The sequence below is a fragment of the Labeo rohita genome, chromosome 11, assembly GCF_022985175.1.
Source record: "Labeo rohita strain BAU-BD-2019 chromosome 11, IGBB_LRoh.1.0, whole genome shotgun sequence".
NCBI classification, from domain to species: Eukaryota; Metazoa; Chordata; class Actinopteri; order Cypriniformes; family Cyprinidae; genus Labeo; species Labeo rohita.
The window spans coordinates 17,505,569-17,527,890 of record NC_066879.1 but is presented as its reverse complement, the minus strand read 5'-3'; the positions used below and the strand labels follow the sequence as shown (position 1 = coordinate 17,527,890).

The following is a 22,322-nucleotide window of genomic DNA, read 5'->3' as shown; positions in this document are numbered from 1 at the left end:
AGTAAATACAGTACACTGCTGTGCAAAAATTTGAGATTTTTAATGTTGTTTTTTTTTCATTCTCATCAAAGCTGCATTTACTTGTTAAAAATACAGAAAATTGTGAAATATTATTAGTTTCAAATAATTGTTTTCTATTTTAATATATTTTAAAATTGAATTTATTCCTGTGATGCAAAGCTGAATTTCTGATCATTACTTTCTGCATGCTTTCTGCATCATTACTCCAGTCTTCAGTATCACATGATCCTTCAGAAATCATTCTAATGTGCTGATTTATTACTTATATTATCAAGGCTGGAAACAGTTGTGCTGTGGAACAACTGTGATTTTCAGAATTCTTAAAAAAAAAAAAAAAAAAAAAAAAAAAAAAAGGGTAAAAAGAACAGCATTTATTCTAAATATAAGTCTTTTTTAACAATGTAAGTGATTGCTATAATTTGTTTGATCAATTTAACATCCTTGGTGAATAAAAATATTAATTTCTTTAAAAAAAAAAAAAGAATTTTAAATGAATACTGTTTTTTTTTTTTTTTCATCAAAATATCCTGGAAAAAAAGTATGACAGGTTCCAACAAAATATTAAGCAGCACAACTGTTTTCAACATTGATAATAAATCAGTATATTAGAATGATTTCTGAAGGATCATGTGACACTGAAAAGTAGAGTAATTATGCTGAAAATTTAGCTTGCATCACAGGAATAAATTATAAATTGTTATTTTACATTGAAATAATATTTCACAATATTTTTTTCTGGATTTTTGATCAAATAAATGCAGCCTTGATTAGCATAAGAAACATCTTTTAAAAACATAAAAAATCTTGCTGATCCCAAACTTGTGAACAGCAGTCTACTTTACTATTAAATGAAGTGTACTACATTAAATACAGGAAGTAATCAACCTTAATAACTTTATAAATATTAACTATAATGGCTATTTTTATTTTCATCTATCTAGTCCCAATGAGAAGAACTTTTTTAAGAAATGCATCAGATGTGTGTAATTCTTTACATATTGTCTAAAGGGTGATGTCATAAACCAAGTCATGGTGATTCAGTAGATTAACCAAGACCTCAAGACCTCAATGAGAGTATTTGAGTCAGCAGTTATACAATCTAACTTATGTACAGCACAATTTATCTGTATGCGTTGACCCTTGCCCTTGTTCTTTAAACTTGTCTGATGACACACACTTAAGTTTATGACTTACTGTAACACTTCCTCTAAAGGAAACTGAAGAAACTTTAAAATCATGTAACACTTATTTCTCAGTACTAATTAAAGGTGTAGTTTACATACACACACACACACACACACACAAAGAAAATACTGTTATTTAGGCTACCCACCTTCATGTCATTGCAAATTCTGCAGAACACAAAAGAAGATATTTTGAAAAATGTTGTTTTATTGTATCGCAAAAAACATTCTTCAAAATAACCCGTGTTCCAAAGATTCCGTAGTTTCACAAGAGAGAATAAAATGATGACAGAATTAAAATTTTTGGAGGAAAATCTGGCAAGCAGTTGGAATTAAGGGTCAGGTTGAAAAAAAAAAAAAAACTAAAGACAGAAGCTGGAGGTTATATCTACTGACTAAATTTAACAGTTCACTAAATGGGTGGTTAAACAAAGCTCTGTGTTTATAAGAGCTGCGTCACTGCTGTCAGGTCAAAGACCAGTTGACTTGTCTCTCCGGGTGTTGAACCACGCTTCCGCATGAAGCACTGTGCTCCACTCCAGATCCTTTGAATAATGTTTTGAGAATCCCAGCAGAATGATACTGTGGATTAATGAGCTCATAGACACTAAATTTTAATCATCTTGAAGTAGACGAAGAATGCAGCAAATCGTTTGAATGCATCTGCAATCACTGAAGTCACTACAGGCAAGTAAAACTGCCAATGTTGCTTTGGATCTGTCTTATCTGTAAAGGAATTATAGAGGAAATCTGTGGAATGGAAATAAATGATTTCAGGCAACATCTTGCTTCCTGTAAAGAGAACTAAACCAGTAGCAGTATTTGTGCACTTTGAGTCCTGCAATCATTAACTATTGATGCATTCCAGAGTGTTTTATCAAGACTACTGTACAGTGCAATCACCTCTGGACGTCAGGCACAACTACAAGATGGATAAGGACGTACGCTGTATAACAAGAATATTTGAAGAGATGCATAAAAATAGTACTTGCATTTAGGAACCAGTTACATTCAAATCAAGTTTGAGGTTAATTCTTGGATGCTCCAATATGGATAATGGGACAAACGGTTCCAGTAATGGACCAGGTGATGTTCAGCGAGTGCTGGTACCCATATTTGACAGCTTCATCCTGGTAACCGGGGTGGTGGGACATATCCTGGTTCTTATCGTCATTTGTCGAACAATGCGCAAAGGACATGGACAGCCCAGCGGAGGACGGACAGGAGGACTCCAACAAACAAATGCAAATGGCACAGATGTTCTTCTTCTGTCATTAAGTGTGGCAGACCTTCTCCTCCTTTCCTGTCTTCCATATCACACAGTTGCAATTGCAACCCATCACTGGCCGTTTGGAGAATTTATGTGCAAGTCTGTGAGCTTCCTAAGTGCGATGTGTACGGCAGCAAGCGCCTTTACGCTGGCCGCTTTGGCTTTTGCACGGTTCATCATCGTGGTCCATCAATCAAAAGCATATAAATGGCGTAGAGAGGGGCGTTTAAAAATAGTTGCGGGCATACTGTGGATACCGGCGGTGGTCTTGGCGTCACCTCAGTTTGCTTGGAAGACGCTGACTTCAGGCCGTGAAACGCGTGAGGACCTGGCATGTTTCAATTTCCTCTCTGACAAAGGCCAGTTGGCATATGGATTGTGCCACTTCCTATTCGCTTTTGCATTTCCACTTGGGATCATCGTAATAGCCTATGCCAAGATATACCATTACCTCAAAATCACTAGAAGGGGACGCACAACTCAGATTGACCATTTGGAGCACTACCATGCGCATGTGACTAAGACTTCTGCTGTGTTAGTGCTGGCATTTGCATTGTGTTGGTTGCCGTCCTATGGGTTGATGTTTGCCCAGATCGCTAAGGTTAATGAAGCATCTGGTCCTATACCTCTCGGACCTTTCGCTACCTTTGCGCGCATCATGGCAACCTCTTCTACAGTGGCCAACCCCATTCTCTATGTTTTTATGTCAGAGAAATTCAGAAAGGAACTAATGGATCTGGGTCGAGGAGTTTGTGGAAAAGACCCTCGGAGTTAATTAGAATGATTTGGTCCATAAAGCAAGTTGTTTACATATTTAAATGACTTTATATAATCTATTAACAATAATGTATTTTTTTTTAAATATATATATATATATATATAAAAGAAATATGTATAACATTCTCATAAATTATGTAACCATGACCAATATTTTGGACACTAAGGAACTTTGTACAGGTATTTCAATGTAACAGTTTTTACACAGCCTCATAAAATGTCAAGAGGAGTCAAACAACTTGTGTTGTACATTGTTTTAATATTTTGTGTTTGGTTAAACTGCAGACTTGTCAAGGGTTTGTTCATCACATGACAATGTAGTTTAATTTTGAGTACATGCAGGTTTGAAGTATTGAAGCATTTACAGTTGAAGTCAAAAGTTTACATACACCTTGCAGAATCTGTAAAATGGTAATTTACCAAAATAAGAGGGATCATACAAAATGCATGTTGTTTTTTATTTAGATTTGACCCAAATAAGATATTTCATATAAAATACAGTTTACAAATAGTCCACCAGAGAAAATAATGGTTAAATTTATTAAAATGACCATGTTCAAAAGTTTACATATGCTTGATTCTTAATACTGTGTTGTTTCCTGTTTTTTTAGTGATAGTTGTTCATAAGTCCCTTGTTTGTCCTCAAAAGTTTTTTTTGTGTATTTGAATCCTTTTTAACAATGACTTTATGAGTTTGAGTTCCATCTTTTCACACTGAGGACAACTGAGGGACTCATATGCAACTATTACAGAAGGTTCAAATGCTCACTGATGCTCTGGAAGGAAAAACGATGCATTAAGAGCCGGGGGTGTAAACTTTTGAACAGAATGAAGATGTGTACATTTTTCTCATTTTGCCTAAATATAATATTTTTTTCAATAAGTACTGCCCTTCAGAAGCTACAGAAGATAATTGCATGTTTCCCAGAAGACAAAATAAGTTACATTTACCGTGATCTTCAAATTCAAAAAGTTTTCACAGAAAGTGAAATATCTTATTCGAGTCAGTACTAAATAAAAAAATAACATGCATTTTGCATGATCCCTCTTATTTTAAAATAATAAACATTTTGCAGATTCTGCACGGTGTATGTAACCTTTTGACTTCAACTGTACTTCACATGAACCATCAGAATCAGAAGGAAACACTCTTTGTCAGCTCTAAAGCTGAATAACAGTAAAATCAGAAATCTCTGCCTCCATCACAGCCTGGAACGGTACAAGCCAGCACTCTCGAATAGGAGTTGAATGTAATCTGTAATCGCTGACAGTTTCCCTACAATTAATAGATGCAAAATAAATATTTATAAAAACATAGGTCAACACAGTACTTTTTAAAATGGGGTACAAAAACTGAATCACTTACAAAGACGCCTTCACCTCCTTGTCGTTTATCTTTAGAGTTGGTGTTTGTGATCCTTTAATTTCCTCATATGAAATATTAGCCTTTCCTTAAAGAATATCCAAAAATATGGTGATCAATCAACCATTTTTGGTTAAAAACCGCAATTTATCCAAAATATCTACTTAAATAATAAGAAATAGTTGTTGGCTAATCAATGCACAGTATATAACTGACACAATAACATTACCTCAGAGAGTAAGAGTAAGTAAACGTTCAGCAAATTTTAATTTTTGGGTGAATTATTTTTTTTTTAGTATCAGCAGGAGGCAAGTTTTGATTGTGTAACGGCGCAACGGACCTCAGCAATACTTGACGTCACTCCACTCAAAGTAAACGGGACACGTTGACGCTGACGCCCCCGTGTGAATGCACCGTAAGTAATCTTTAAATGTTTAGACAGCGAGTTGCTCTCTTACCTAAAACACCTGTCAGGCTGATATCTTTTGGATATTCCCAAATGGCAGGCCACAAAAACATGACCCCATCCTTCTTATGAGAAAGAACAACAACACCAATATTTCCCATGGTAACATTCAATTCATTTTCCAGAACAACCAGAGACACGCTGTTGATAGGGAATAACTTGAGTTAGTGAGTGAATTCTGCCTGTTTTATCACACCCACACACACATAAAAAGTACAAGCATACAGAGAAGAGTTAATATGCTTAAGATTTAGCATACAATTATGAATATATAGATGCTGCAAACTTATATATATTTACCCATCTGTATTGTGTTGGGTCTTTTCCTGGCCCCACAAAAAATCAACATTGTCTTGGCCATTTCGGTAACTGATAGACTTTGTGCTTACTATTAAGTGATGGTTCTTTTTATAATGAAAAGCAATTTGATGGAACCCATTTTGTTCACTCAAAGATTCTCCATTCATAGAAAACTCTAGAATGAACAGAAAATACCACAATAAACACAGTAAGACAGGTGGGCTGTTAAATAGATGCACACACAGAACAAATATCTCGTAATGCCTAACCTGAAGCTGAATCATGTAGGAGTCTGAGTTTGTGAGGAACAGGAATGTCAAAGCAAAGTGGCTTTGACTGACCAACAACAGGCAGGAGGAAATTATTGCTATGGACGTCTGGAGAAAGAATCAAAATGTCATGATTTCATAAAATATGTGCTCAAAAAACGAAAGCAGTTGAGGTCAAATGTTTACATACACCTCTGCAAAATGTTCAGTATTTTACCAAATTAAGATGAATCATACAATATCCATGTTATTTTTATTTAGTACTGACCTGAATAAGATATTTCACATAAAAGATGTTTACATATAGTCCACAAGAATATTCTAGTCCATAAAAAATATTCTTTTGGTAAAACAATGAACATTTTGCTGATTCTGCAAGGTGTATGTAAACTTTTGACCTTAACTGTAATTAAGAAAAAGAAAAATTTTATGTACCTTCCACAGCAGGGGGACTAGTTTCATGTATTGGGGAGCTATCTAAGACCAAGAAACATTGTAAAGGATGTAAATCCACATTCAAATTATTGAATTTAGTTTTAGGCGACATGCATAACTGATCAAAGAGCGACACTAAAGTATTTATAAAAATCTTGCTACAATTACAAATGTAAACAGAAAAAAGCAACAGTGAACATTCTCAATAAAGTATGGGATTTTTATCATTAAAAGCCAATAAATTAAAACTATTTATTATGATTTTGTAGCCTACAAGGATATCTACAGTAGATGATCTGAGACCAAATGCAAGTAAAAACCAGAAAATACTGTAAATTGAATAACTTACATGTGGGCTGAACATCAATAATGAAATCTAAAAAGAAAGAACATTTTGACATTATAAACATTACAGCTGAAATAAATATATAATTTTTTTATACACTTCCACTTTCAGTCAAGCTAAGAACACCTGTGCAACATTCATTGCATTGCTCTGTATCTTCTACAACTAGTATGACACTAAATTAAAATATTTTTCAATAAGGTTACAGCTAAGGGGTTGTACGGTGTGTTGTACCCATTTAATATTGTTTTGTACATTTTACATACTAAAAAACACTATGAATAAAACACAATAAAATAAAACTACCAAACTATTTAACTTAAAAAAAAAGAAAAATTCTGACATACCATAAGCTGACTCTTCTTCATCAATACTGTATACAACTTTAAAAAACACAAAAATATATAAATAAATAAATAAATAAATAACAATTAGATTTATTACCTTCAATAAACGTGAAAAAGAATTTGACTTACAATTGGGCTGCTGCACTGGTAATGCTGGAATATAAAAACAAATTCCAAGTTAGACATGCATATATTTAAGACATTTAAGTCAAGAGGTATTTACATTTCCGACCACTTTATACATACAAATGCATTTTCATATTCACACAGCACAACAGAAAACAAATAATTATAATTTTGTAGCTCACAAGGACACAAAGATGGCTAACTTATTAATCTGAGAGAAAATGCACGTAAAAAACAGTAAATATTGTAAGTAGAATAACTTGCACAGACATTGGACATTATCAGGAACTGGATCTGGAAAGAAAAAACATTTTCAAATTTTGAGCATGACATAATTTTATAATTTTTAGAGTTATTCTTTCAGAAAACAGACAAATCAGCAGCATTTCAGTCAAGCTAAAAACACCTGTGCAGTGTCCATTGCATTAGCATTATGTCAGAAGCTGTATCATCTACAATGTGTTCATAGGTCACAACTGTGCTGAGCATTGTAGCTACATTAATCCCATATTCAATTAACAAATATTTTTACATACCAGCATCAAAATCATCAAAATGTTCTTTTCGTCCCTCTCTGGGTTTGTCGGCAACTTCCACTTCACCTTCTTGTGGCTTAGTAACGACCATAGAGGTGAGGGGAGTGACAAACTGGTATTTGAGGGAGAGTTTGAGAGCTTCTTTATTTTCATCCTCTTTCTCTTGTCCTTTAAGAAGCACCCTGAGACAGAAATGCAGAGAGAAGACAGATAGACATAAGGTTAGACATATGAGGTTTGCCGGTAAGTTTAATTTCTTGTATGCAATTGTTCCTCCTTCCAGGCATATACACTGGGGACACTGATCTGTGAAATAGTATTTTTTAACTTGATAATTAGTGTCTGTGTGCGTAAATTTACTGTCTCTCCAGAAGCTGCTTCACTGTAAGGTAGGCCCACAATCTCTGCATGAAATCTTCATTCTCAGGTGGGACATTACTGGAGTCTTTTGTCATTATAGTGTCCTGATACTTCACATTACTGCCTTTCTACTCAGAAATAATAATATCAGTGAACATTTTCATCAGGAATGCTGTCCGTACCACTTTCACAATACTCATAATCGACCAGTGATCGTAATAAAGAGAAGAGGAGTGAAGATCTTACTGATACTGCGATGACTTCAGTGGTGAAACTCTCCACACTGTTGTCTGTGATTTGTCCTGACACCACAATCTCAGAGCCATTAAAATACAAGTTAAAGCTGGTCTTGGTAAGGTTTGTCCCTCCTGGGTATTTCAGTTGAATATCAGTGAGGAGAGGGACGGCAACTTCATCATAGAAGCCCTAAAAATCAAACAAACTTTCAATGCGCTCAAACACTCATAAAGGCCGAAATCACAGCTGATAATCTGTAGTTCACCTGCAGCTGTAGATCAGCATCCGAATCTTCATAAATCCTGCGAGCAACTCCACTATTTTCCAGCGACATCTTTGTCAGGAAGTCAAAGTTAACATCATATCCAAAACCAAGACAATAGAGGGGAAACTTTGTCCCAATGGCCTCTTTCACATTAGCCATGATCTTCTCAATGTTGGTTTCACCTGTTTAAAAATCCCAGTTTGATGTTTTTGAGTTATTTGAGTAATTCATTAATAAACTAATACTATAATAAAACACTGTTTAGCTTGTGTTAGTGTGAATGTGTGCCTGCAGTGGGATCTCCATCAGTCAGCAGGATGAGGATGGAGGCTGTTCCCTCTCGTGGATGTCGATTGATCATCTCCACTCCTGCTAGAACTGCTGCGTTTATGTCTGTGGCTGAAGGAAGACCAAACACAGTTGTGTCACTGTGAGGTACAACTTTCTAACTCCTTATTTAGCATTAGTGCTGTATCTCACCTCCTCCATCGCTGATCTTTTTCACAAAAGATTTTGCATTCTCCAGGTTTGTCTCAGTAGCTTTGAGGAGCTCACGCTTCCATAAGCTAACTTCATTGTCAAAGGTGATCAATCCAAAGTGGTCGTCCTCATCAAGATCACTCAAAATCCTTAGCAGTGCCAAACGAGTCTAAAGAAAAACACGCCTGTCAGCACATCTGGAAGATATTCTTTCTCTAATACTGCATACTACAAGACATGGACAGGTTTGTTACTAACTTTAACAAAACAACACCAAAATGATGTCAATACAGAAATCCCCCCAAGACTGTTCTTTGAGGATTTTACAGTCAAAACATTTCATAACTCATTACATGCTTTTGATTTGGCTGAACCTTTACCTGCTCTATTTTTCTGCCGTGCATAGAGCCACTCCGGTCAATGATAAACACCACATTTTTGGGAATACGTGGAACATTAGAGGGTGCAAAGTAGTGGACGAAATAGCCATTTGATACCTGAGAGAACAGAAAAGTAAGTGCCAAATCGTAGCTTGTTTTACTCTCTTAAAGCATGTTATTGAAACCGTACCACAACGTCTCCTTTGGGATTTCGTCTCTCGACATCGTATGTTATGAGCAGGTTGCCATTCAACCCATTTTCTCCACAGCTTTTACACTTGGTCTGTTGATCTCGTGTGGGATAGAAGGTCACCCATGCCTGAAATGTTCAGTTTGGTCATGTGTTAACTGTATTTTGAGTGTATGAGCATCTAATTTGTGTTTGAACCCTCATTTAAGTTCTTACATCTTTGTCTGCTCTGGTGGTTTTGATGGCATTGGCCAGATCACCGGTGCTCAAATCTCCTTTCACCTCCAAGAAGGAAATTCCTGGTTTCTCTCGGATGTGCACATCCATCTAATGTAAGTAAAAGAAATAAACTCTAACCATCCATCTAAATTAAGTAGTCATCTCCTCTTTGTTTCTTCTTCTACCTTGAAGTCAGCCACCGGCTGCATCGGTTGGGCATTGATGAGTAGCTCGTATCTCCCGAGGCGACGCTGTAGCAGTTCCTCGTAGGTCAACTCAAAGGTCACTTTACTTAACCCTCTGGTGCTCTTCGGTCACTTCTGACCGAAAATTTTTCTGTTTTAAAATTTTAAAAATCACAGCTTCATCGGAATGGTATGAAACTCTGTGACTTTTATGCCATTTGGAATGTCAACACAAAAAAAAATTGAGGGCATGATTCAAGCAGGCTAAGTGGTCGTAAAAAAAATAGTCACACTTGTACTCTTCGGTCTAAAATGACCGACCATAGGAAATGAATGGGAAATCGACAAAAATACAAATATTCAGAGAATTTTTGTGTGTACAATCTACAAATCCTCCACAATGCTGAAAAAAAGTACACAGCAGTGAAGGGGTGACACTCTAAAACACACCCATTCATAAACACACCCATTCACACACACACACACACACACACACACACACACACATTATATACACACCTCTCTTCGGTCACTTTTGACCGAAACATTTTCGGTTTTGAATTTTTCAAAAAATCACAGCTTCATCAGAACGGTACCAAATTCAGTGACTTTTATGGCATTTGGAATGTGAACACACATAAAAAATGAGGGCACGATTCCAAAAAAAAAAAAAAAAAAAAAAAAAAAAAACAACTTGTGCTCTTTGGTCTAAAATGACCGACCACAGGAAATGAATGGGAAATCGACAAAAATACAAATATTCAGAGAATTTTTGTGTGTACAATCTACAATTCCTCCACAATGCTGAAAAAAAGTACACAGCAGTGAAGGGGTGACACTCTAAAACACACCCATTCATAAACACACCCATTCACACACACACACACACACACACACACAAACATTATATACACACCTCTCTTCGGTCACTTTTGACCGAAACATTTTCGGTTTTGAATTTTTCAAAAATCACAGCTTCATCAGAACGGTACCAAATTCAGTGACTTTTATGGCATTTGGAATGTGAACACACATAAAAAATGAGGGCACGATTCCAAAAAAAAAAAAAAAACAACTTGTGCTCTTTGGTCTAAAATGACCGACCACAGGAAATGAATGGGAAATCGACAAAAATACAAATATTCAGAGAATTTTTGTGTGTACAATCTACAAATCCTCCACAATGCTGAAAAAAAGTACACAGCAGTGAAGGGGTGACACTCTAAAACACACCCATTCATAAACACACCCATTCACACACACACACACACACACACACACACACACACATTATATACACACCTCTCTTCGGTCACTTTTGACCGAAACATTTTCGGTTTTGAATTTTTCAAAAAATCACAGCTTCATCAGAACGGTACCAAATTCAGTGACTTTTATGGCATTTGGAATGTGAACACACATAAAAAATGAGGGCACGATTCCAAAAAAAAAAAAAAAACAACTTGTGGTCTTTGGTCTAAAATGACCGACCACAGGAAATGAATGGGAAATCGACAAAAATACAAATATTCAGAGAATTTTTGTGTGTACAATCTACAATTCCTCCACAATGCTGAAAAAAAGTACACAGCAGTGAAGGGGTGACACTCTAAAACACACCCATTCATAAACACACCCATTCACACACACACACACACACACACACACACATTATATACACACCTCTCTTCGGTCACTTTTGACCGAAACATTTTCGGTTTTGAATTTTTCAAAAATCACAGCTTCATCAGAACGGTACCAAATTCAGTGACTTTTATGGCATTTGGAATGTGAACACACATAAAAAATGAGGGCACGATTCCAAAAAAACAAAAAAAACAACTTGTGCTCTTTGGTCAAAAATGACCGACCACAGGAAATGAATGGGAAAACGACAAAAATGCAAAAATTTAGAGAATTTTTCTGTCTCTTTCTCACACATCCACACACACGCACAAATGAACTGTAACACAGCAAAGTGAGAATATGTAAAATAAAAAAAATATATATAAAAAAATTACATATCCAGAGTGCAAAAGACACACACTCTCTTGCATATACAAATTCAGAGAGTATCTATGTATACAATCTACAAATCAGCTGCAACGCTGAAAAAAGTGAAGGGGTGACACTGATGTAGACACATCCACTCACACACAGACGTGCACACACACACACACACACACACACACACACCTATGAACTACGGTGTCTATAAACAGAGCAGAGTTTTGAGAATATGTAAAATCCATTCAATAACTCAGTCATAATTCAGCGAAAGCTCACAACAGTGAAGGGGTGTTACTCTAAAACATACACATTCATAAACACACACACACACACACACCTATGAACTGTGCATTTGGAAGCTCGGGCTTGTTCCATTACATTGTTTCGAGCGTTTTTTTTTTTTTTTTTGAAGAAGCTTTGTGTCAACAGCATAAGAAGTAAAAAAAAAAATAATAATAATAATAGTCACATGGCGATATGTTCCTGAAGGTCATGCATCGTTTGTTTCACAACTTGCTTACCCAGGTTTCTCTCATGTCCATGGACTGTACATTTACCCATTTTTCTCAAATATCTCAGACGAGTGACAGCTTGTCATTTTGATTTCTTGCAGCTCTTGTTCTTGTCATCAAATCTCACAACCCTTGACTGTGTGTGGAATGTTTTCTGTCTCTCTCACACATCCACACACACAAATGAACTGTAACACAGCAAATTTTGAGAATATGTAAAATATAAAAATTTAAAAAAAAAAAATACATATCTAGAGTGCAAAAGACATAAAGTGTTAAAAAGGAATTAATTGTATTTTTTTTTGTACAAATTCTGAATTAAAAAATGGGTAACAAATACTTCCTTGTGTTCTCTTTCTAACACAATGTTTAGGTTTGACTGTAATCATAATACAAAAAATTAACACTTCAAATCATATTTATAACAAAAAACTATCCCAAACTGGATAAGAAATAGTCTTTGAGATTATTTAAATGTATGTTCAGCTATTCCACCTAATAAAAATGCTGAATCAATTGTCTAAAAACAACTAGGCAATTCACAAGCTGCTCTGTAGAGAACTATACAGGCATCAAGTTACACCTGTCATTACAGATGTTTTTCTCGTTTTTTACAACCAGATGGCGCTAATCTGCCTTCAAAAATTAGTGTTGAATGGCTGAGTCTCTATTTTAACCTGAAATACTGCATTAATTAAAAAATAATAATTTAAAAAAAATAAATAAAATTTTAATTATTCTCAATGGCAAAAAAATGGATATTAATTACAGCATAAATATTAATTATTACCACAAAACCCTCTCAAAATGCAAAATAAAAAAGAAAAAATATTATTAAACAAAAATGAATTTGAATGGTTTTACTGAAAAAAATTACAAGATGCGTTACAGGTGTCCGGTCACTTCTGACCGCGAAGAGCACAAGTGTGACTCCGAAACGAAGAGCACCAGAGGGTTAAAGCAGCCACCGTTACTGAAGTTTTAAAGTCCTCTAAAGTCCTTCCAACAGATCTGAAATAGAAATAAACCCCAGCATATTACTAAACTTGCTATAAATACATATTTTATGGACCTAGTTTAAAAAAAATCCAGTACTTGACCAGTCCAGCACTTTGTCCTCTAGATACTGCTACATTGTATTGCTGCTGAGCTTCTCCTTTTTCTTTCACAACTCCATCATATGTTTTCCCCTCTATAACCCTATAGAGAAACAAAAAGCCTAAACAAACTTTTCAGAGTTTTCAGACATGTTCAAAACATTTGTAATAAAGAGTATTGAATTTCCTTACATTCTGAATTTGCTGATGAAGGCATTTTTGGGAATCTTGACCTCAAACTGGATTTCTTGAGATTCATTCAGTGTGTTGGCAACGCGGCTTGTGATGATTGTTGTGGCGTAGCGACTGGTGACCGTGGAGTTAATGTGGAAGCTGTATATATCCACATTTTCTTTCTGAGAAGACACAAGAAAGGTACTCTTAATGAATGATTATTTATTTTTAAATAATACAACTTTATTTTAACTAATTTAAGTAGTACGACTAATAATTTTAACTCAGATCAGGGGTTTATAATGAGTGGCTGACTAAACTGAGCATAAGCAGCCATTCACACACATTCTTGTGTTTAAAAAATGCAAAACACAGCGCTGAGGAATGGGTAAAAACAACAGCGACCTTAAAATAAAAAGTTTGTCAAGACAAACTTTAAGTTGGCTTGAGAAAGCCGGGCCAGAAAGTTTGAAAAAGTTTTAAGTTTGATGGTTTTCAGTCTGAAATAGTTTGAAAATATGTTTAAAGTACTTGGTTAAGGTTAAGGTTTGAATGTTTTGAAGGCAATAGTCTGTCAGACATAGATATAGATGATACCATGTCGCTTGCATGTTTCTAGCATGATTAGCAAGTTACTAGCATGTTGCTAGCATGATTTGCAAGTTACTAACATGTTGCTAACATGATGCTAGTATGATTAGCATGTTACTAGCATGTTGCTAGCATGATTAACAAGTTGCTAACATGTTTTATCATAATCAGCAAGTTGCTAGAATGTTTCTAGCATGATTAGCAAGTTGCTAGCATGTTTCTAGCATGATTAACAAGTTGCTAGCATGTTTCTAGTATGATTATTAAGTTGCTAGTATGTTTCTAGTATAATTGGCAAGTTGGTAGCATGTTTCTGGTGTGATTAAAGTTTAAAATAGTTTTAAAAGTTTAAAGTTTGAATGTTTTTAAGGCAAGTCTGTCAGAGATAGATATAGATGATGGCATGTTTCTGGCATAATTATCAATTTGCTAGTATGTTTCTAGCATGATTAGCAAGTTGCTAGCATGTTTCTGGCATGATTAGCAAGTTGCTAGCATGTTTCTAGCATGATCAACAAGTTGCTAGCATGTTTCTGGCATGATTAGCAAGTTGCTAGCATGTTTCTGTCATGATTAACAGGTTGCTAACATGTTTCTGGCATGAATAGCAAGTTGCTAACATGTTTCTAACATGATTAGCAAGTTGCTAGCATGTTTCTAACATGATTAGCCAGTCGCTAGCATGTTTCTGGCATGATTGGCAATTTGCTAGTATGTTTCTGGCATGATTACCAATTCGCTAGTATGTTTCTAGCATGATTAGCAAGTTGCTAGCATGTTTCTGTCATGATTAGCAAGTTGCTAGCATGTTTCTAGCATGATCAACAAGTTGCTAGCATGTTTCTGGCATGATTAGCAAGTTGCTAGCATGTTTCTGTCATGATTAGCAGGTTGCTAGCATGTTTCTGGCATGATTAGCAAGTTGCTAGCATGTTTCTGGCATGATTAGCAAGTTGCTAGCATGTTTCTGGCATGATTAGCAAGTTGATAGCATGTTTCTGGCATGATTAGCAAGTTGCTAGTATGTTTCTGGCATGATTAGCAACTTGCTAGCATGTTTCTGGCATGATTAGCAACTTGCTAGCATGTTTCTGGCATGATTAGCAACTTGCTAGTATGTTTCTAGTGTAATTGGCAAGTTGGTAGCATGTTTCTGGTGTGATTAAAGTTTAAAGTAGTTTTAAAAGGTTAAAGTTTGAATGTTTTTAAGGCAAGTCTGTCAGAGATAGATATAGATGATAGCATGTTGTTAACATGATACTTACATGATTAACATGTAACTAGCATGTTGTTATAATGATTAGCAAGTTACTAGCATGTTGCTAGCATGATTTGAAAGTTACTAGCATGTTGCTAACATGATGCTAGTATGGTTAGCATGTTTCTAGTATAATTAGCATGTTACTAGCATGTTGTTAACATGTTTAGCATGTTTCTAGCATGATTAGCAAGTTGCTAACATGTTTTATCATAATCAGCAAGTTGCTAGCATGTTTCTAGCATGATTAGCAAGTTGCTAGCATGTTTCTAGCATGTTTAACAAGTTGCTAGCATGTTTCTGGCATGATTAGCAAGTTGCTAACATGTTTCTAACATGATTAGCCAGTCGCTAGCATGTTTCTGGCATGATTGGCAAGTTGCTAGTATGTTTCTGACATGGTTATCAATTTGCTAGTATGTTTCTAGCATGATTAGCAAGTTGCTAGCATGTTTCTGTCATGATTAGCAAGTTGCTAGCATGTTTCTAGCATGATCAACAAGTTGCTAGCATGTTTCTGGCATGATTAGCAAGTTGCTAGCATGTTTCTGGCATGATTAGCAAGTTGCTAGCATGTTTCTAGCATGATCAACAATTTGCTAGCATGTTTCTGGCATGATTAGCAAGTTGCTAGCATGTTTCTAGCATGATCAAGTTGCTAGCATGTTTCTGGCATGATTAGCAAGTTGCTAGCATGTTTCTGGCATGATTAGCAAGTTGCTAGCATGTTTCTAGCATGATCAACAAGTTGCTAGCATGTTTCTGGCATGATTAGCAAGTTGCTAGCATGTTTCTAGCATGATCAACAAGTTGCTAGCATGTTTCTGGCATGATTAAGTTGCTAGCATGTTTCTGGCATGATTAGCAAGTTGCTAGCATGTTTCTAGCATGATCAACAAGTTGCTAGCATGTTTCTGGCATGATTAGCAAGTTGCTAGCATGTTTCTAGCATGATCAAGTTGCTAGCATGTTTCTGGCATGATTAACAGGTTGCTAGCATGTTTCTGGCATGATTAGCAAGTTGCTAGCATGTTTCCAGCATGATCAACAAGTTGCTAGCATGTTTCTGGCATGATTAGCAAGTTGCTAGCATGTTTCTGGCATGATTAGCAAGTTGCTAGCATGTTTCTAGCATGATCAAGTTGCTAGCATGTTTCTGGCAAGATTAGCAAGTTGCTAGCATGTTTCTGGCATGATTAGCAAGTTGCTAGCATGTTTCTAGCATGATTAACAAGTTTGGTTTGTATTGCAAACAGTTTTACCGTTTACTGCATATTGTTGTTATTCTCATTATTTTTCTATAGCGACTAATGAAACGGAAGTCTCGCCCATAGGCTTTCTTCTTCGGCATTGAAGAATTAGGTGGATTACTTCATATTTACATTAAAGTCAATTAAAAGGCAGCATAGTGGAGCACAAAAAATGTGTTCTTTGTGAACTGATTGGATTGTGAAAAATGACTCCTACTCGTGTGGGACTGCTCAAATATTTACTGCTGGTAAATTCAACAGAGAAAAGGCCTTTGGACTAAATAACAAATGCAACTATATCTCAGAGTAAACTATTGAGAAATAGATAGTTCAGAAGAGTCAAATATATTTCAGTCATCAGTGGTTCTGTGTATTTTAACAGAGAAACCAAACAGCTTTTACTTTGAATAGTTTGTTGTTGTTGTTAACTGAATAAAAAGTAAAATATCACAGACATCTTAACACAAGCTTAATTAGCACAAAACATCTCAATTGTGTTAAGATCCCCAGAAGGTACTTATAGCCAAAACATAAGATGACGTTTATAACAGTAAAGCAGACTTCTTATATAAAATGCATATAAATATCAGTTTTTATTCTATATCTTCCATCTTCCAATTATAGGCTACTTAGTAAGATGATATTTAAATGCTTAGTTTCATGATCAAAATCCTATAGTTTTAATTGTGGGGCAATGCAATGATAAATAAGATGAACAAATACACAACCCTCAAAAGCCTGTTGTATATCATATGTGCATTTTAGCATGATTTTTCTAACAAATGATGTATAGATAATCAAATAAGTATGCCTTTATCTGCCTTTTTGTACCCTGAGCACGTTGCCTGATATGTTAATTGACCCTCACCTTCTTAACAGAACCTGAAGTGGCTGAGATGAGAAAAACACCCAAGAGAACCAGCCGGAGAACTGCTCGATCCATCATGTCCTGCACAGGAAACTGACCTCCAAACTCCTGCTTTTAAATTCATGCCCGCATCCTGCTATTGGCTATTATTGACCAGACGAAGAAGAAAGCTCCCCCTGTATTTGTATTCTTGAACCTGATTCTCTGTGGCTTTTTGGCTACTGTCATCGTTTTACTCTCAGTGAGAAGGTAAGAAGAAATAAAAAATGTAGTATAAGAAGCACGTAGTGTATACATTCTTGTTTTAAAATGTTTATGAGTATAGATACTGTAAAGCTTGCATATTTGTGAGTTCATACTTATATCAGCATTTGATGAGTTTCACAATAATTCCACAATAGCATATTTTGAAAAAATAACTTTTCAATTTCACTTTTAAGTGGAGTGTCATCTGAGAGGTTGCCGAGATAAAATACATAACAGATTTTCAGTTCAAGCACTGAAAACAGAAAGTGCTGCAATATTATGCCTATCCCAAAGGAGAAGTTGTGCAACCACGCAGAACTTCATGATATATGTACAGGCATTCTGTATTATAGAGCACTTTCTGGCATGGTTTCTCTATGATATATATGCAATGTGTTCTATTCTATTTTTGAACTATTCTATTCTGAGTTTTTAATAGGGACGTATAGGAAGTTTGTCACAGACACGCCTACTGTATCACATTTAATATGCAATTTTCTCTGTCCTCCAAATTCTGATTAAAAGTTTGCAAGTAAAAGGCTTTTTAGTCTAATTATAAAATGTCCCACTTCAAGTTGTGATACAGTAGATGTGTCTGTTTGCTGTGAAATCTTTAGTGATTTTTATAAAGTAAATGTAAGAATAACTTTTATATTGTTAGTAATATTTTAAAATGATCACTTACAGGACTGAAGCAACTTAGGCTTATCATGTTAAAATGTGAGTCAACTATAATACATCAGGATTTTGAGGAATGTTTATTTGTTCATCTCTCAATTCATCACTGTATTGCATTGCATTACAGTATAATATATACCAAAAATATATTGTATGGGTCAAAATGATAGATTCTTCTATTATGCCAAAAAATCATTAGGACATAAAGTAAAGATCATGTTCCATGAAGATATTTTGTACATTTTCTACTGTAAATATATCAAAACTTAATTTTTGAGTAGTAATATGCATTGCTAAAAACTTTACTTGGAAAACTTTAAGAGTGATTTTCTCAAAATTTAGATTTTTTTTTTTTGCACCCTAGTTGTATCTTGACCATATGTTGTCATGTCCTAACAAACCATACATCGATGGAAAGCTTATTTATTCAAAATCTGACTGGTTTTGAATACTGACTTACATTAAGCTGTCATCATTTTATCGGACGATTTGGCCATATAAATATCAGCAACTTTTTCCAAGTGTATGAGCTCCAAATTCTCCTATATCGTACTGTATATGAGCCATACAAACCTTATGTATCAAATATGATGAACACATGCAAACCTTTTTTCTTTTTCTTTCAAATGATTTAAGGGTTCACTAAAATCTTTTATTTTGCTTTATTTTATTAAGCTTTATAGGGTTTCCAGTGATGAATGTTGGATTGTATCACATAATACAGTCTGCAGGGGGCGCTTTGTGACTTTACTGTTAATATACGCACGTGAAACGCCTACTTGCACAAAAAAGCGATTTGAGTTTAAATATATTTTTGTAGTAACAGTGTAATCCAACTGTTACCATTTTTATGCTCTAAAAATTAAAATATAGTGTTATGGTAGCTGAATAATGTTGAAAAAAAAATCATAAAAACTAAGCATTAAAATATCATATTATTGGGAGATACAGAGTGACAACTGATATTCATATGCATTTTTATATGTGACCCTGGACCACAAAACCAGTCTTAAGTAGCACGGGTATATTTGTAGCAATAGCCAAATTTACATTGTATGGGTCAAAATGATAGATTTTTCTTTTATGCCAAAAAATCATTAGGATATTAAGTAAAGATCATATTCCATGAAGATATTTTGTACATTTTCTACTGTAATTATATCAAAACTTAAATTTTGATTAGTAATATGCATTGCTAAAAACTTCATTTGGAAAACTTTAAGAGTGATTTTCCCAAAATTCAGATTTTTTTGCACCCTCAGATTTTCAAATAGCTGTATTTTGGCCATATATTGTCATATCCTAACAAACCATACATCGATGGAAAGCTTGTTTATTCAAAACCTGACATGGTTTTGGAAACTGACTTACATTAAGCTGTCATCATTTTATCTGACGATTTGGCCATATAAATATCAGCAACTTTTTCCAAGTGTATGAGCTCCAAATTCTCCTATATCGTACTGTATATGAGCCATACAAACCTTATGTATCAAATATGATAAACACATGCAAACCTTTTTTCTTTTTCTTTCAAATCATTGAAGGGTTCACTAAAATCTTTTTCCAGTAATGAATGTTGGATTGTATCACATAATACAGTCTGCAGGGGGCGCTTTGTGACTTTACTGTTAATATACGTAGGTGAAACGCCTACTTGCACAAAAAAAAGCGATTTGAGTTTAAATATATTTTTGTATTAACAATGTAATCCAACTGTTACCATTTTTATGCTCTAGAAATTAAAATATAGTGTTATGGTAGCTGAATAATGTTGACTTGTAAACAATAATTGCAAAAAAAAAAAAAAAAAAAAAAGGGGGCATCAATAAATATTCACTTAATGTTCTTCTTATACAAAAGAGGAAATAAAAAGAGCATTTCACACTTTCATTTCACACAAAACACATGAACCGTATATTATAGTCTCTTTAAGGAACAATTGTTATGCTATACGCATCAAATAACCTTTCTGAATGAGACAAAAGCATTTAATAAATGTGCATGGGCAGGTCTGAGTAATGCCTCTATCTTTTTTCCGAAGTAGAGCAAAAAGAAGCGAAAGAATGCTAACCGACTTGTTTATTCAGATTTTTTTTGGGCTCGCCCAGCCATTAGGCATTTCTAGAACAAGCACACAAAATACACATATACTTTATTTAATGTCCACCAAATGTCAGGTTAATTCAGTCAAACTAAATCATATCATTTGACTTCAATAAATACAGCTTAAATGTGCAAGCTTTCTGGAAAAGCAGTGTACTTTCATGTTGTTTTGTCTTCAAGCAGGCCACTGCAGTGAAAAGAAATGGCTAAAGAATACATTATGCTATTAAATATTTTATATATTTATATTTGGGACTCAACATCTATACAAACTTTAAAATCTTGGCTTCAGAATAGCTGTTGCATATGTCCAGCTTTATTGTCCATGCTATAAAAAGTAATATGTAATAAAAGTCAAATGTAAGTAAAACTAGGAACTGTTATTATTATTATAAATTATCCCTATAATTTCAAAAAATGCAATAAAAACTAGTAATATATTTAAAATGTTAACATTAAATTCAATGCATTTGTGAAATTTACAAACAATTCCTAAATGAAAAAAATAATAATAATAATTCACCATTACATTTTTTTTTTTCTTTTTTGCAGGTAGTGTCCTTTTAATAGTGGGCTTTTAATGACATGACATGAAACATACGTTACAACTTGCCCCAGCATGACAGTTGCTCTTGTCCTTGTGACAGGTAGCCCCAGTCTCCCCAAGATGCATTCTGCTTCAGGGATGGGTGTTTTTGGGGTGTTTCTAATTATCTCTGAAAGAAGCATCTGGATGATCTAACACTATGCTACTCCCTGTTTTGGGTGGTTTCTGTCAGTTATTAACAGTGACTCTTAATTTCAGGTGAGTTATTATGACCAGTTGCCATGATACATGAAAGAGCTGTTAAACAAATTCACTCGGTTACAGAGAATGATCCAGACAGGGAACTTTGCACCAGTGGCAGTTTCCTGGTTACAGTTTTACAAAGCTGCAATCAACCAAGATCAAATTCTCATCCAGTACAGCAGCTCTGTTAATTATAAGCAAACAAACATCTTTTTACTTCTGAGGTTTTGTCCACAAAGCCACCTGGTGCTTGTCTGTGTGTGTGTGTGTGTGTGTGTGTGTGTGTGTGTGTGTGTGTGTACTTGTTTTTGCTACATTGTGGGGACCAAATGTCCCCACAAGGATAGTAAAACCTGAAATTTTTGACATGTTAAAAAATTATTATAAATAGTAAATGATGTTTATCTGAAAGTGTAACGATGCAAACATGTTTTCTGTGAGGGCTAGGTTTAGGGTTAGGGTTGGGTTAGGGGATAGACAATATTGTTTGGTCAGTATAAAAACTATAGAAGTCTATGGAAAGTCCCCACAATTCACAAAAACAAACATGTGTGTGTGTGTGTGTGTGTGTGTGTGTGTGTGTGTGTGTGTGTGTGTGTGAGAGAGGAAGAGAGAGTGTGTGTGTTTTGACTGTCAGCTGGGAGGAGTGAGTCTCTCATACACTCAAGGTTCACTCACACATTCTTTCATTTAATGAATGTGTGTCAAAGACAAACAAGTCATATGAGGTTTTATAATCATACTCCGTAGTGCTTCAGAAACACCTTTCCATTTAGACCATTTTACAGTAAGTAACATTTTGTGTTAAAGCTAAAGTAATTTTGTTTTGTTTGTGAGCATTCTTTAAATAAAAGCTAATCTTTTATTGTAGCTATGCAATATATATATATATATATATATATATATATATATATATATTTAAAAGTATTTAAAGAGTAGTCTCAATTAAAAATAAACATAGGTCAGTATATGGACATATGAGATGG

At 34.8% G+C, this 22,322-nt stretch overlaps 2 protein-coding genes and 1 long non-coding RNA gene across 4 annotated transcripts; 1 reads left to right on the top strand and 2 right to left on the bottom strand.

Annotated features, from left to right (window-relative positions):
- The first annotated feature begins 65 nt into the window (after positions 1 to 65).
- LOC127173172 (galanin receptor type 1) lies at positions 66 to 3,760 on the top strand. The gene has a single exon (XM_051122868.1). It carries the CDS (start codon positions 2,255 to 2,257, stop codon positions 3,248 to 3,250), a length of 996 nt encoding a protein of 331 aa, XP_050978825.1. The 5' UTR covers positions 66 to 2,254; the 3' UTR covers positions 3,251 to 3,760.
- LOC127173171 (inter-alpha-trypsin inhibitor heavy chain H3-like) lies at positions 3,492 to 17,677 on the bottom strand. 2 transcript variants are annotated; one of them, XM_051122865.1, is made up of 24 exons: positions 17,517 to 17,677; positions 13,568 to 13,731; positions 13,374 to 13,478; positions 13,238 to 13,289; positions 9,757 to 9,867; positions 9,569 to 9,679; positions 9,353 to 9,481; positions 9,163 to 9,279; positions 8,783 to 8,951; positions 8,591 to 8,701; positions 8,303 to 8,484; positions 8,047 to 8,226; positions 7,801 to 7,928; positions 7,441 to 7,622; positions 7,169 to 7,198; positions 6,908 to 6,931; positions 6,779 to 6,814; positions 6,435 to 6,461; positions 6,086 to 6,127; positions 5,651 to 5,758; positions 5,382 to 5,556; positions 5,074 to 5,222; positions 4,619 to 4,703; positions 3,492 to 4,528 (listed from the first exon to the last, which is right to left on the bottom strand). In XM_051122865.1, the coding sequence occupies exons 1-24, from the start codon at positions 17,592 to 17,594 to the stop codon at positions 4,414 to 4,416; spliced, it is 2,610 nt and encodes an 869-aa protein (XP_050978822.1). In that variant the 5' UTR covers positions 17,595 to 17,677; the 3' UTR covers positions 3,492 to 4,413. The 2 variants fall into 2 exon arrangements, with proteins under 2 accessions (XP_050978822.1, XP_050978823.1); XM_051122866.1 differs by having other exon boundaries at positions 7,175 to 7,198.
- On the bottom strand, positions 10,430 to 11,486 carry LOC127173173 (uncharacterized). Its single transcript, XR_007828725.1, has 2 exons — positions 11,059 to 11,486; positions 10,430 to 10,672 (listed from the first exon to the last, which is right to left on the bottom strand). It is a non-coding gene; the product is annotated as an uncharacterized LOC127173173 (long non-coding RNA).
- Positions 17,678 to 22,322: the final 4,645 nt, after the last annotated feature.

Excerpts from the sequence above, each read along its gene's own strand:
- LOC127173172 (XM_051122868.1), top strand. The coding sequence starts at position 2,255 with ATGGATAATGGGACAAACGGTTCCAGTAATGGACCAGGTGATGTTCAG.
- LOC127173171 (XM_051122865.1), bottom strand. The coding sequence starts at position 17,594 with ATGATGGATCGAGCAGTTCTCCGGCTGGTTCTCTTGGGTGTTTTTCTC. Across the intron at positions 7,929-8,046 it reads CTGAAGTCATCGCAGTATCA|AAAGGCAGTAATGTGAAGTA; the intron begins GTAAGATCTTCA and ends ATTTCTGAGTAG. Across the intron at positions 6,815-6,907 it reads ACCAGTGCAGCAGCCCAATT|TTGTATACAGTATTGATGAA; the intron begins GTAAGTCAAATT and ends TGTTTTTTAAAG.